This window comes from Drosophila innubila, chromosome X (assembly GCF_004354385.1).
Source record: "Drosophila innubila isolate TH190305 chromosome X, UK_Dinn_1.0, whole genome shotgun sequence".
NCBI lineage: Eukaryota > Metazoa > Arthropoda > Insecta > Diptera > Drosophilidae > Drosophila > Drosophila innubila.
In genome coordinates this window covers 4,785,644-4,801,650 of record NC_047626.1, presented here as the reverse complement: position 1 = coordinate 4,801,650, position 16,007 = coordinate 4,785,644, and the positions used below count along the sequence as shown (strand labels likewise).

The 16,007-nt window shown below is 31.3% G+C and overlaps 1 protein-coding gene across 1 annotated transcript in view; it reads left to right on the top strand.

Annotated features, from left to right (window-relative positions):
* Positions 1-16,007, top strand: part of LOC117793432 — a 73,791-nt gene that overhangs the window by 52,169 nt on the left and 5,615 nt on the right. Inside the window, exons 2-3 of the mRNA XM_034633744.1 lie at positions 14,967-15,023; positions 15,090-15,290. Of these exons, the coding sequence (XP_034489635.1) occupies positions 14,967-15,023; positions 15,090-15,290 (258 nt within the window). The remainder of the gene's footprint in view (positions 1-14,966; positions 15,024-15,089; positions 15,291-16,007) is intronic.

Here is a 16,007-nt window from a genome sequence, read left to right as displayed (position 1 = left end):
TTAATTATTTAAAAAAAAAAGATGTTGTAAGCATTATATTTAAATTAAAAAAATTATTAAGAAATTATTGCTCAATTTATATAATGGTTAAAAATTTACATAACATTTTTACTGAAAGAGCTATTTAAATTTTTATAACAAAATTTAAGATTTTTAAATTATTTAAAAATGGTTTATAAATTAATTTAAAAACTAAAAGATGTTGTAAACATTATATTTAAATTAAAAAATTTGTTAGAAATTATTACTCAATTTATATTATGGTTAAAAATGTACATTAAATTTTTATTTAACGAGTTATTTAAATTTTTATAATAAGAATTGAAAATAAATGTTATTATCAACAGATAAAGTTCAAGGTCTAATTAGCCTAACTAGTACTCCCTGAAATCTGTATTGACACTTTTAGATTTAGAGCCGGTTTTGATTTGTCTAGTTCAGGGGCTTAAAATAACTATATCAGAGATATTTTTACTTAAAATGTATATAAATTAATGTGAAAAATATTTTTTTTTATAAAATTAAGGGAGACCTCGAAAATCGGTTCCTAATCTGGGGTGCCACAGAAATGAAATATATATGAAACATTAAAAAACCAAATACATATTCAGGGGTGCCACAGAAAGCGAAACCAACCGAAAATCTACCAAATCTCCATACATTTTTGGGAGATTTTCGGTTGATTTCGCTTTCCATACATTTTTGGGAGATTTTCGGTTGGTTTCGCTTTCTGTGGTTTTGGTTTTTTAATGTTTCATATTATATCTAATTTAATCAAATAGGTGTATAATTTTTATTTTAAAATTGAAAAATTACATTTACTTTTGATTTTTAAAATTTGCTTTAATTATATTTTTTTTATTTATTTATCGAGCTAAAATTTAATTTAATAATAAAAACAAATATTATTCGTGACACTGTCGATATTCCAATTTCTTTGACATTTTGCATATACGATTTTCGAATATATTATGGTGGATTTTGGTTAGGACACGGCAGTTACAGTTACTTTTGATTTTTAAATCGAAAATTTGGATTAATCTTATTTTTTTTTGATTTATTTATCAAGCTAAAATGAAATTGATAATTAAAATAAATATTATTCGTAACACTGTCGATATTCCAATTTCTTTGACATTTTGCATATACGATTTTCGAATATATTTTGGTTGATTTTGGTTAGGACACGGCGCTCGGCTAAAACTGCGCTAACCTTGGCCCATTGCGATATTGTTGTGGGCCATTGTTGTGCAAACGCCGTTGACGCCGTTGACGCTGACGTCGCACAAGGTGCATGGCCAGGACAATAGTAGGCCAGGACAATAACAGGACATAGTACAACACTCATATTCAGGGATACCACCATGGGATGTATTATATCAACAGCTGCGCCTTTTTCTCTTCGATCAGCCTGTAAAACTCGAGTTTATTGAGAGCTGCATTCAAAAGAATTTTCACTTGAATCTCTGAATGGAACTTCGTCATTCGTTGCCTATTTCTGACCATATTGTTGTTTTAGGCCAATAACTACATGTACTTATGACTGCGCCTCAAGGCTGTCACTTTTCTCTCAATTTAAACGAAATACTCTTTTAAAAAGTTAGAGAATTGGCTTTATACAAATTTCGCGGCAATTTGCAACTGAAATTGTTGTGAAAGAGAAATTGAAAGTGAATAATTTACAGTGAAAAAGCAAACTTTAAGCAGTCTATAATCTGAAATTTAAGCCAATTAACAGCTCAGCTTATTTTGCTTTTAACTTACAGCTGAATCTTGACTTTATTTTGTATACTTTTTCATTTTCAATTGCTGGAAAATTCAGTTTAATCATAATCCCTGCTTATCACAGCTTAAATTTGTATTACTTTATTTTAATTCGCAGTTATTTCCTTACTTTATTTGGAATATCAGTTAATCTGGCTTATGGAAAACGATTTTGTTTATTGATTTAGGGTATTTCGTAAGTCTCAAAGTCTCAGCTGTTAAAGTATAGTTAAATATTTTCTGATAATCTATAATTCACATTTTAAGAAAGACAATTTAATCTCTGCTTTCGTTTAAAAAAAATACTTGTAGTTAAATTATTGTGAACTTAAATAACAATAAAGATACATTCAAAATAAATTAAAATTAAATAAAGATTTCATAGTATTTAACAAATATAATTTTGTAACTTTAACGCTAAAACAAAGTAAAACTTTTGGATTACAGTATTACTTAAAGTTTTAACTCTTAAGAGACTTTAGGAAAAGATAAGGTTTTGTAATAAAATTAATACTAAAAAAGTTTCCAGTTTACTTAAAAAGCTCCCACTTTGACTTACAATTTTAATGAACATTCGAAAATTAAAAGCTCCATTATATTTAAAATCACTATGAATCTTAATCATTAAAATAATCACAACTTGACCTAAGATATTCTCATTGTTTGATTCTAGATTTAAAACGAAATTATAAAGCTTCTACTGTAAGCTTGCACTTTTAACGAACTTAAGAAAAAGTGAATGCTATTTAAAGATTTAAATCGTTATAGTTCTTAAGCTAATCATAAGATCGCAACTCAAAAATAGTCATTGTTTGAATCTAGATTTAAAGTGAACTTTTAAAGCTTGCATTTCTAATGAATTTGCATAAAAGAAGGAAAGAGATTAGGAGAGAGTCTTCAAGCAGTAGTTGCATTGTTGGGATAGGCCCCTTAACTTCTTGGAATTGCAATAAATCCTTGTCTGTGGCAAACCCTTCACTGTGCAACATGGACAATCTAACATTGCGATGGGTTTTGCTGATGAGAACTGTCAGAACTGTGGGTAAACACACGTCTCTACATTTCGCAATTGGCAATATAGAGAAACGGGTGAAAGGATCAAGTATGAGGAAATAATGAAATGAACAAATGAAGAGTGTACACTGATAAAAAAAATGTTCTAACATCAAGATTTTGATCTCAAAACGTAGAACTTTGTCTAAAAAAAACATAAAATTCTTAAATTAAGAAAACACATCTTGGTTTTAAGAACATTTCAAACAAGACCAAGTTGTTATTTTAAGAAGAAATGTTCTTAAAAATAAAAACAAATAATAAAAAAAAGTTAGAAATGATTTTTTAGTTTATAATTTTAATTTATTTTCATTTTATTCTGTCTTGGTAATTTGATAAGTGTTATTTTAATTTGTTATGAGTGGGATTCGAACCGCCGCCTACACTGAAAAAAAGACCAACTTCTACAGTCAAGAATGTTCATATTAAATATTTTTTTCTTAAAATAAGATTATTTTAAGACCAAACTACTAAAACTAAGATTATTAATCTAAAATATCTTAAAGTCTTAATATAAGAATAAAAATCTTAAATTGTTAGGAAAGTATAAATAGGTACTATTTCGTATTAAACAAATGTTAGAGAGGCCGCTTCAGTTGTGAAGCAGTAGGCGGCGGTTCGAATCCCACTCGTAACAAATTAAAATAACATTTATCAAATTACTAATACAGAATAAAATATAAATAAATTAAAATTTAAAAATAAAAAAAATTAATAAACAAAAAAATTTTTTTTATTTTATTTTTTTTATTTAGTTTTAAGAACATTTGTTCTTAAAATAAGAGCTTGATGTTATTTAAAATGTTCTTAAAATCAAGATGTGTTCTCTTAGTTTAAGAATTTTATATTCTCGAGCATTTTTTAGACCAAAAGTCTGAGTTTGAGACCAAAATCTTGATTTTAGAACACTTTTTTTTCAGTGTACTGCTTTACAACTGAAGCGGTTTCTCTAAACAGAGCGCCACTGGGCTGTGATTTGATTTATATGATATAGTAAATATTTTTACTTTCCTAACTATTTCGGATTTTAATTGTTGCATTAAGAACTTTTGATTTTTTAGACTAATATTCGTAGTATTAGTTTATGATCTTAAAATGTTCTTATTTGAAGAATTTGAAGAAAAATATGTATGATGAATGTTATTGATTTTATAAGCAGGCCTTTTTTTTCAGTGTAGGGTGTAGAGTGTAGGGTGAAGGTTAAAGGGGTTAAGGCGTTACTTTCTCACACTCGTTAATGTTTCTCGCCAGCCCCTTTGTTGTCATGTTGTCATGTTGTTGTTGTTGTGTCCAAAGGACTCCTTGGCCTTTTGAACTGGCTGCGACTCTCATTTGACTATCGCCGTAAAGTGTGAAAAGTGTGAAAAGTGTGGAACGTGTTTGGTTTTTGTTGCATTTTCACACGCAATCGCAACATTTTTCCCGAGCCAACTGGTATTTCCCTCGGTATTTGGCCAGCAACTATTTGAAAAACATTTTCAATTTATGACCAAACAAACGACGTCGTGTGGTTGACAATTTCTATTTTTCTATTTTTCTTTTGCTAAACCCAAAAATGGTATACAGCTCGGGGTTTTTCTCTGTACTATTTCCAATTTTCCTTATCTTTGCTTAGTGCGTATCAGAAATGCCGGATGGCGATTGCTGAACCGGACTCTGGAAATCCTGGGAACCCCCCAAACACGCTAGTCTCCAAGCTAGAGAGCAAGACCAACTGTGTCCTTAGTCCTGCTCACTTTGTACAAACATCTAACAACTGCAGTTGCACATTTTCCCGATATTTCACAATTGTTTGCTTTGTGCGGCCAGCACGTGATTTGACTTCAAATTGATAGAGCGACAGACAGAGAAAGGGAGAGAGAGAGAGAGGAGGAAAACGACAGCGGAAACGGAAACAGCTGCCAGTTAGAAATAAAGCTCAAGCTGAAGTTATTGCAAGCTTAACTCGATTTACTTAAAGCCAACAAATGAGCTATATAAAAAAAAAATTAGCTTGTTTACAATGTAAGCATTTTTTAGCTAAAGTATTCCCATATATTTTACAACAGGGTATTACAAAGTTGTGCTAAATTCAATCAACTAAATGCAACAAAAGCATAACTTTGTTTCTTTAAATTCCAACTTTATTTAAACAAGTATTTTGGTCTTTTATTGAATGAAATTAAATATTAACTCGACCTACAGCAAAGTAGAGGGTATCTCTGAGTTATATCATTACTTGCTTTATACGTTACTACTTTATTAATATATATGTCTTGATAATCTTCTTAAATTGTTTGTCTTAATTGTTCTTCAAGTTATGCTTAAATTATGAATATATAGGGTATCTAGAAATTCTGTATGAATCAATTGCTATATTTCGTATCGTTTGGTAAAACACATCTTAAACCAGCCCTGAAAAATTAATAACATAATATTTAATGGTGTTTTAAGTTAATTTAATTATTACCTAGTTGTGCTAATACAAGGTATTTACAGGGTATTGCATATTGTCTTACTTTTTTGCATTAAATAAAAAAAATCATAAAAATACTCATCAAAAATTAAATACAGTGTACTTATTTTCTACATCAAATATGTCTTCCTTAAAACTTAATTGATTTCAAACTTAATTTTCTTAATTTTTCAAGTATTTACAGGGTATATTACTCGTTCATCTTTCTACAATTTCTAGTACAATTTTCTCAAGTCATTTCCCAGCTGATTGATTGAGATTTTAATTTCGCTTGTCACTCAATAAATATCCCACTTAATTTTGCACTTAATCAATGGGTATTTAGCAGTCGTATCAACTGAATCTTAATCAATTTCAATGAGAGCATTAAAAACCAGATAGAACTTGAAACAATGCAACTTTAAATGCATTTGCAATCTCTTCTGTTTCATATGTCGATTGTCCATTCAACGTTTTCTGTCAATTAGTAACGCCAACTGATTTTAGGGTTGCCCCCTTCAAAGACCAAATTACAGCAGAGTTGCAACGTCAGCTCGAATTCATGTTGCGACTGTTGCACTGACAACCTTGATGAGAGCAAACAAATTGAAATGCCATTGACACAAGCTGAAATGGGTTAGCAATTGAAGTGCATGAAACTAGACTACAGGATACCCTGTAAATTGATTAGCTTGATTAGAAATAGTTGCTAATAATAATAGAAAAAATTGTTTAATAAAAACTTCCCTTTAAATACTTGGTAAGCAAAGCAACAAGAGCCAAGATACCCTGTAAATATAGGAATTAAAGACTTAGATATGAGCCAAGTAGGAACTCCAATTATTAAAGCTATAAAAAATCTTTAAGCTACTTGCAATGTAAGAATATGCAAAAAAAAACCAATAATAGCTAAGATACCCTGTAAATATAGAAATAAAAGATCTAACGAACATTTAAGTGAAAACTCTACTTATTAAAACTATAGAAAACTCTCGAAAAACGTGCAATTCAAGAATATAAAAAAATACCAGCTACATCCAAGATACCCTGTTATTACAGTAATTAAAGATTTGATATTTAGCAAAGTAGAACTTCTCGAAATCTCTCGAAAATACTTGAAATTTGACCATATGAAAAAAGTACAACTACGACCAAGATACCCTTTGAATATAGTAATCTAAGATGTAGTGATTAGCAAAGTGGGAACACCCCATGTTGAGTTTCTAGAAAAATCTCGAAAATACGTGCAATTTGAGAATGTGCAAAAAGTACCAACTAAGACTAAGATACACTGTTATTACAGTAATAAAAAAAAGTACCAACTACAACCAAGATACCCTATAAATATATTAAATTAAGATTCAGCGATTAGCAAAATGGGAACACCCCATGTTGAACTTCTAGAAAAATCTGAAAAATACTTGTAATTTAAGAATATGAAAAAAGACCAACTACAACCAAGATACCCTGTAAATATAGTCATTAAAGACTTGACGATTAGCAAAGTGGCAACTCCCCTTGTTGAGATTCTAGAAAAATCTCGAAAATACGTGCAATTTAAGAATATTAAGAATAACGCCCACTGAGCGCAAATGTGTCACACCCTTTTCGTGGTAATTGTGCAGGGTAGAAGTCACTTGAAATGCAATCAAAGCGTTGCAAAAGAAGGCCACTTGATACACAGGTCGAAACGTGCACGGAACTCTAAATCCTTCGAATGAGAACAAATTTGGAGATTTGTATTTTTTTTCCCTGCATTTTTTATTGAGATGTTCATATGTATGTAACTTTTGGCAGGGACAAGTGCAAGTGAAGGTAAAGGACATGCTCGGGCAATTGAAAGGGAAAGCGATAAAAGAGAGAGAGAGAGAGAGAGAGAGAGAGAGAGAAGACATGCTCAACGCACATCTGGACAGTTGACGATTGATTGATTGTTTATTTTTTCCTAGTGTTTTTTTCCGTCTATTTTGGTTCTGTTGATTTTTTGTGTGGCTCACTTCCTGAAAAAAAGGACGAAATGCAAAAACAAGACTATAAAAATTGGTTGTTGTAAAATGTGCGTAAATCTCAAGATTTGCCAGACGCTTTTGTTTACGAAATGCATTTGCGGAATGTCCTTAGGTCGGGCAACTCCTTGCGGCCATAAAACTCCAGGTAGACGACACTCTCTCTGTCGATCTTTCTTTCTCCCTCTCTCTCTGTCACTCTCTGTCTCTGTCTAGCTGTTTCGATTGCGACTCTGTCCACTTGTTGATCCGTCGGGTCATTCCGTCGATTGGGGAAATGCCGTAAGGTATTTCCGCATTGGGAAAAATCAAGCCAGAATATCACATGTGCCACATGCGGCACATGCGGCATTTGCTGCATGATCGTAATGCATTTGACAACGGGGCGCAACAATTTAGTTGTTAATTTGCCTTGACGTACTTTAAGCCAAGTGCATTTCTCACATTGTTCAACATCAATTCCGTTGACCGTGTGATGCGACAAGTGGCATGCGGCATGTGGCATGCGGCATGTGGCAGCCTTCGGGATTTGCCCAACAGCAACGACAACTGCATTAATCCAGCTATTTTGCCAGTACAGTTGTGCTCGCTATGTTTAAGTCCATTTATGAACCGCGACAACATTAATTACGCCTTCAAGTAGTGCCACGCCCCCCCCCACTCTACAGCCTCCCCCCACCACTCGTTTTTGGGCTGACCACTTAGCCAGCACTCTGCGTTTTATGTTGCTCACTCTACGTGGCCACATACTTCCCAGCTTGACTGTAGCAGCTGCTTTTGTGGCTGCCGCATTAAATTCAAAGCTGCGTGTGCCTTTCGGGTATGCAACACTTTTGATACCCTTTACTTGGCAAAGAGAACAAAGGTTGAATTGTGTGTGACCAAATAAAAATGTTAAAAAAAATCAGTTTTAATCAAATATAAAAATGTTAAAAAAAACAGTTTAAGTCAAATATAACAATTTAAAAAAAAAACCAGCTTAAGTCAAATATAAAAATGTTAAAAAAAACCAGTTAAAGTCAAATATAAATATTTTTAATAAAAAAAAAATAAACAAATAAATGAAATTACGAATCTTTCGTATGGATTTTAAAGTTTTTTTTTTTTAATTTAACCACGCCTTCTAAAGCCGAAAAAAAATCAACTACACTAAAAGTTTTTAAAACAGAACACATTTTTTTATAGTCAGCATTTCCCTCAATTATTGTCAATCTTTTCACTTAATTGCATGAGGATTAGATAGATACAAAAATAGCTATGGCTGTTTTAAGTTTGTAGTCAACTCGAATTCAATACGAATTATACTACACTCACAATTTTATAGAACTGCTTTTTTATAGTAAAGATTTTCTTAAATTATTATCAATTTATTATACATTATCGCCTCATTATCGGATTCATATAGCAGTTTTAATGTCTGTTTTTTAGTCAACTTGAACGCCTAAATGTATGCAGTACTTTTTATTCCGATGTTACTTTAAATTTATAATTGCTCTCAATATATATTTATTTAGCTACTTATATTAAAATAAGTATATTCCAATTAAGTAAAGGGTATTTTAAAGTCCACCATAGCATACGTACTTGTATTTGAACAGAGTGGAGCAAAGAATATATGTATGTGTGGGCAGAGAGGGGAGGCAGAGAGACTTCTTCAGGTATGCCCTTTGATGGGGATTCGGGCACTCAATACCCTGTTCAACTAATATGTGCTTATTCACTCACATCTTCGTCTGTTTATTCGAGTATATAGTATATGCAATCATCTTAAATCAAATCGAATATTAGACATAACAAGCGGGTATGCTAGACTTATGCTACATTTTGTGACAGACAGAGTTAGGCAATCTCAAGTTCTTAATATGTGTGTGTATTAATGCGTATAGATAACATACTAAGCAAATAAGTTTAATATACCTGTGATATAAAAGTGTTAACACTGATAAAAAAAAAAAAAAAAATTTTAGTTATAATTTTTTTAATTTAGAAATTTTTATTACAAATGTAAATATATCTAATTTAATTTTATATGAGTTTAAATTAATTTATAGAAAACATTTATTAGTTTTTATATGATTTAGTTACTTTTTGAACACTATAAGTTTGGCTTTTTATTAATATTTATAACTGTAACAATCTCTCTCTCTTTTTCTTTATCTTTAGCTCGTTCTGTATTTTTTATCAAAGTTTTTATCGATACCTATGTTTTTCTATATTTTTATCAACATCAGTCTAAACTTAAATCTACTTTTATTTATTTTTCTTAGTGCAATATTTTTCTCGTTACAATAGAAACAAAGCCAAAATATATATTGAGTACTGGAAAGTTCGATTAATTTCAGCAATACTCAGCAATATACTTCGATAATTTGAATATTTTAGAGCATTCAAGCTTCGTCTTGTTGAAGCTAAACATTTTCTTACATGTTTCTTGCTTTATTTGTGTTGTGCTTTTCCCCGTTTTTGTAACTTTTGCATTGTGTCATGTTGAATTAACAACACATAAGTTGTGTGTGTGTGTGTGTGTGTGTGAGTGTTGTATATTATTTGTTTGCTTGATGTTGAAAGTTTCAGACTGTAGAGTGAGTGTGCGTAAGTCGAAGTATTGCAATACATAGAAAATCAATAATATTTCTTACTTTCAGTTCAATACATGTGTGTGTACGTGTGTGTGTGTGTGTGTGCGTATGTGTGTGCGTGTGTGTGTCGGCGTTCTTTATGAATTATTAAACGGCAATGGATTCCCTCGCCTTTGTCTGTCTCTGGAGTACATTTACTCATAATTGAAACGACAATCTGTAGTCGATACCTTTGTATCGATACATTTCGATTAAAAAGGGGAGGGGAAGCGCTGGAATGGAGGTGGAGAAGATAATATGTTTTTATGCACGTGTGGCAAGCAACTTGTGTGTGAATGATTCGCCCCGAGTCAGTCACAATTCATTTGTCATTTGTGAATTGCGCAAAAATGTAATTGTTTTTTTCATATGTCCAAATACCCTGTAGGTGTGGAAAGATCTTAAATAAAGGTAGCTTAGTGCTATGCAAATGTATGCTCAATATAGAATATATATATATTAATATTTGTATAAGTATATACGCATTGACAGCATCAAACTAACATTTAGTTTTATCTGTTTATTTAACTCTAGCTATGACATTTCTTTAATCTTGATTATAATCACTAGTTGAAAGGTATAGCCCTGTTATTAAATTACATTTTACATTAGTCTTTTAGTTATATATTCTGAAAATTTCATAAGGATTGCTTGATAAACAAAAAAGTTATAGAAGTTTAAAACAACAACACATTTTTTAAGCTTTGATTCTCTCTGACAAAAATTTATTTAGGCAAAGCATTCACTACAGTAAAAATTAAAAATAAGACGCACTATTTTTTGTAATTTTTTCAGCTTTATTAGCACATGAGGAGTAACTGCTAGTCGTGCTGCTTTTGTTTATGGCATTTAGTGTTGGTTTTTATTATATTTTTGGCTGCACTGCAATTGCGCTAAGTAATTAGAAAGGAGCTCAATATCCTGCTGCTGTTTCTGCTGCTGGTTTTTGACTTAACGAGCATTTAATTGCCAGGTTTACCCTTGGTGACACACACCACAAGAACAACAACAACACACACTCGCACACACACACACTGATTGTACCTGCACTTCCGTTCCGGTTCACCCTTTTTTTTTTTTTTGTTGGCCTCAACTAATCAAATGCTTTTCACTTTTACTGCACTTTTAGCTCCTGCTGTTGCACTTTCTCTTTATCTGCCACTCTCTCACTCTCTCTCTCTTACTTGCTGTCTCTTTTTACTTCTTCTATTTTCTTGCTTTTTTTCGTCTACACTTTGCATTTTTATGCGCAGTTTCATTCATAAATTACAGGGAATTTTCATTGTGCCTGAAGAGGTTTTTCCTCGAAACTAATGCTAATGCTTTGGTCATGTGTGTGTGTGTGTGTGTGTTTGTGTGTGTTATCTCATTTTAGTCCTTGCTGTCTGCTTTATCTTTTTCCTTCGGCTTTTGGCCTGATCTTTAGCCCAGTTCCTAATGCCGTGAGGGAATTGCGCATAATTTGTGCATGTTAATTAGCTCATTTTGTGCGTAGATTAAGCAAATTAACCAAATTAAGCAAATGAGCAGCAAGTAAATAAATAAATTAAATACTCACTATTCCATAGAGAGTGAGAGATGGGTTTCACTTGTCAAGGTCAATGAGGCTGACACTGCCATTGACTTTATTTTGGCAACGGTTAAATTGATGGTATTTTGGCTGCTCTTGTGGTTGACTCATAAATCATTATCACAACACAGCGCCACTTAAGAGTGCCACGCCTCCTTCTCTCCCTCCTTCCTTTCATTTTCCCTCACTCCCATTTGTTCACTTTTGCTTACTGCGCTCTAACTTTTAATGCACTAAACAAAGTGCCAAAAGTTGCGCCTCAAGTTTTCCATATTCGTTACTCGTATTCACAAAGCACAACAATCTTTGATTATATTCGACTACAAAATACCCTGCACTAAATTCTCACGACATTCATCTGCATTCTCTTGCTAAATCTTGCATATTGAAATGAAAAATGTGAACCTTCAAAACTTTTGAAACCTAGAAATCAAATTAAATTTAAGAATATCAAAATTTTTGCATATCCCTTGTTTTAAAAATTCCTTAATCTTAAAATTGTTTTTTAAACCAAGTTGCTATTTTTTAAAATCTAACTTGATGATAGTTTATTTTATTTAACGTCAGCTGAAAGCAGTTGACGAATCAGAGCTAAAATTACTAAAGATTTAAGTTTACAGCTACATAAAAACTTAAAGAAAATACAATCAATTCATTTTTATTTAAGATTTATAATTCTTTCATTTATTTTTATTAAAGTTTCAATTAAAGAGAATTTTTATTCAATCTTTAAATCTACGAGTATTTAGTTCACATAATATTTAAGCTTGGTATATTTAGAATCTAATAAAAATAATGTTTTATTTTATTTTATGTCAATTAAAAGCAGTTGACAAATCAGTACTAAAAATGTAAAATAATATTACAAATTAAAGATTTAAGTTTACAGCTACATGTAAACTTAAAGAAAATACAATCAATTCAGTTTTATTTTAGATTTATTATTCTTTCATTTTTTTTTTTAAATTTTCAATTAAAGACGAATTATTTCTCAATCTCTAAATCTATCTAGCTCACATAATCTCTATGATTGGCATATTCAGAATCTAATTTAATAATATTGTATTTTATTTTAAGTCAATTAAAAGCAGTTGACAAATGATATAAAAAAAAAACCAAAAATTTCAAATAATAATACAATAATAATAATACAAAAAAAGTTTAAAATTACAACTAAAATGATATACTAAATTAAAAGCTTAAAGAAAATACAATCGATTAATTTTTATTTTTAATTTATTATTCTAATAATTTTTTTATTATTAAAAGTTCAATATCAAGAGAAATTAATTCTTAATCTATAAATCCATTTGGCTCACTTAATCTCTGAGATTGACATATTCAGATAGACATAGAAATATAATATCGAATTTATATTATATTTATCTTAAAAAGGATAGAATAAATATGTTTACAAAAAAGTTAAAGAATACTCGTAAGAGGAAAAGAAAATATTTATTTAGGAATATCTACAACTAACTTTAACCTAAGCTTTTAATAATAAAAAAAAATAACCCTTTAAATCTACTTGACCTGTGCATGAAGCTATACCTTGCCCTTGGCATTTTTTACAGGGTATAGGAACTTCTTAGCCAAAGTGTCTCCTTATTGCCTGGTGTCTGACACAAGCACTTTGCAAGTTTTAGCAGCAAGCTCAGACTCGACTCTACTTTGCTTTTTGTTGACAAGCCGCATGCAACTTAATGTTGCACATGTGAAATGCCAGTTGTGTGGCATGTGGCACTCGCCGGCATCATTCTACAATTTTGATGAATCATGCTCGATGCCATGTCAAGTTGCCTCCCAACTGCAAGTCAAAGTTGACCTTTGATTACACCTGAAATGCGTTTGATTATAATTGAAAACGCAATTGAATTAGTTAAAAATAACATTGCCACTTGTTACTTCAGCCATCTGGCAACATCACACTGTTTGTTGAGTGTAATTAAGTTGAATATATTGTGAATTTCGAGGTGACATTTGAATTGATGTGTAGCTATCAGGAAATAATACCGGAAATGGTACCGGAATCGTTTAACGAAACTAAAGGTTTCGTTTAAGGAACCGGAACAGAAACTTTCATAACTTTGTCAAAACTGAACCGATTTTCAATCGGAGTGTCATTTTCATCATTATTTGGCCTCTTTATTCATTCTGCATTCAAATTTAATTAATTTTGTAAAAAAAAAATATTTTACTCTTAAACCTGGGGTCGGTGCTAAGGGTCCCCCCTTTGAAATTTCGAAAATTTAAAATTTTAAATCTCAAGTTTTCACTTTTAATCATCTTCTAATATCATAATTAGTATAAAACAACACTTTAAAGATGATTCTGAGACCTTTCATTTTTTTGTAAAAAATCATGTCAAATTGAACAAAAATTTTGACTTGTATAATTGACCAACTTCAAACAGCCATAACTTGATCAAAACTCAACCGATTTTCAAGCGGAATGTCATTTTGATAATGGTTTGGAATCTTAATTCATTCTGCATTTAAATTTAGTTCATTTAGAAAATTTAGTATTTTTCGACCATAATTGTTAAGATTCGATTTCGATGCTAAGGGTACCCCCTTTGAAATTTTGAAAATTAAAAATTTTAAATCTCAAGTTTTTACTTTTAATCAACTCCTTATATCGTATTCAGTATAAAACAACACTTTAAATTTAATTCTGAGACCTTTAATTTTTTTGTAAAAAATCATGTCAAATTGAACAAAAATGTTGACTTGTATAGTTGTCAGATACAAAGTCTGACCAACTTCTTACTACCATAACTTTGTAAAAACTGAACCGATTTTCAAGCGGAATATCATTTTTATCATGGTTTGTCCTTTTAATGCATTCTGTATTCAAATTTATTTAGTTTTGTAAAAAAAAAATATTTCTCTCTAGATCCTGGGGTTGGTGCTAAGGGTCCCCCCTTTGAAATTTTGAAAAGTAATATTTTTAAATCAAAAGTTTTTACTTTAAACCAACTTCTAATATCGTAATTAGTATAAAGCAAAGCTTTTAATTTGATTCTGAGGCTTTAATTTTTTTTGTAAAAGTTAAACAATTTTTGGTTTTCAGTGAAAGTTTGTGAAGAAAGCAACCCGCTGTCAAAAATTCTATTGTGGGTGGGAATTAAGAGAGGGAAGTAAGAACAAAGTGTGGTGAAAGATATTGTCAATCTATGCACACTTTGCAAACTATTGAAACTGTGTGGCATGCCACATATGGGCTGTGAGCTGTGTGTCAATATGCAGCTAATATATATTGCAATATCTGATGTATCATGTGTGGTCTCACAGCTGTTGTTGCAGTTGCAGTTGCCATGACGATGGCAACTTTCTTATGGCCAACTTTTTTGTCAAGTTTTGTTGGCTGTTGGCCAAGGCAAAGTGGCAAACCAAAGCAGTGGCCAAATCAACATTAGCTGCCACTTGCCACACGTTCAAGTTTATCGTTTGTCTTGCTGCCATTCATCTCTGTCTCACACTCACACTCTCTCTCTCTCTCTCTTTCTCTTTTCTTTGCAGTTGCTAAGCTGGCAGCATTCGCCGAGGAGGTCAGCACTTCGACTGGCATCTCGGAAGGTGAGTAAACTTGCCACATGCCGCATGCCACACGATTGATGAACTCAATCAAAACTTCACTTACAGAATGGGGATCCGGCTGGAAAGGTGGCACCAACTTTCTCGTCGAGGTCGAAGAAACAGCTGCCATGTCGCCACCGAATGAGGCACGTGGCAGCAGCAACACATCCGACGATTACATCGCTGAGCTGAACAGTCGAGAAGACAGCCAGGATACAGGTGCCACAGGTGCCACAATTACAGCAAATGGCACCACCATCGAAACGGGTAAGTTGGCAGCACTGCAAAAACGGACTCAAAAAATATCAAAACTACCTTAACTAAAATGATCTACCATACTTTAAAGGGACTTTATCAGTGACTTTATATAATGATTATCTTGTTTTATTTTTTTAAGAAAAAATCCTTTGCTTATAGTAGTTAAAAAATATTGTGAAATTCTATAAAAAATAAAACTTGAATTTTATTTTTAAACAAAAAATATAATTTTTTTTTTTTGTTGAAAAAAATAAAACTCAAAGAACAATTATTATATTATAAATTTCAATATAAAGCTTAAAGAATGACTACAGTCCCTGCTTTACATCCTTTAAAAGTTTTTCTGTAGTTTTCATTAAAATCATAATAAAAAATGCTATAAAATGACTTTCAACTGTTTTATAAATCGAACTTAAGACAAGAACTTTATTATATTTATTTAACTATTTTAGAATCAATTTAAAATAAAAACTGCAGAAAGTATATAAATTCTTTAGTATATTGTAGTATAGATGTATTAAATACCATACAAAGATGTTGTCTAAACAATTTAAATGCTACACAAATATTATATATTTAATCCTTGAGAGTTGTGTTGTAGCCTTTTAGCTCATAAGCTGATTACAGCGGTTCGTTAAGTTGACAGTTGAAGAGGCTAAGTGTGCTCGTTTAGATGTAAATATAAATGTGCAGATATATTTAACAAAATAAACAAAACAAAGTAGT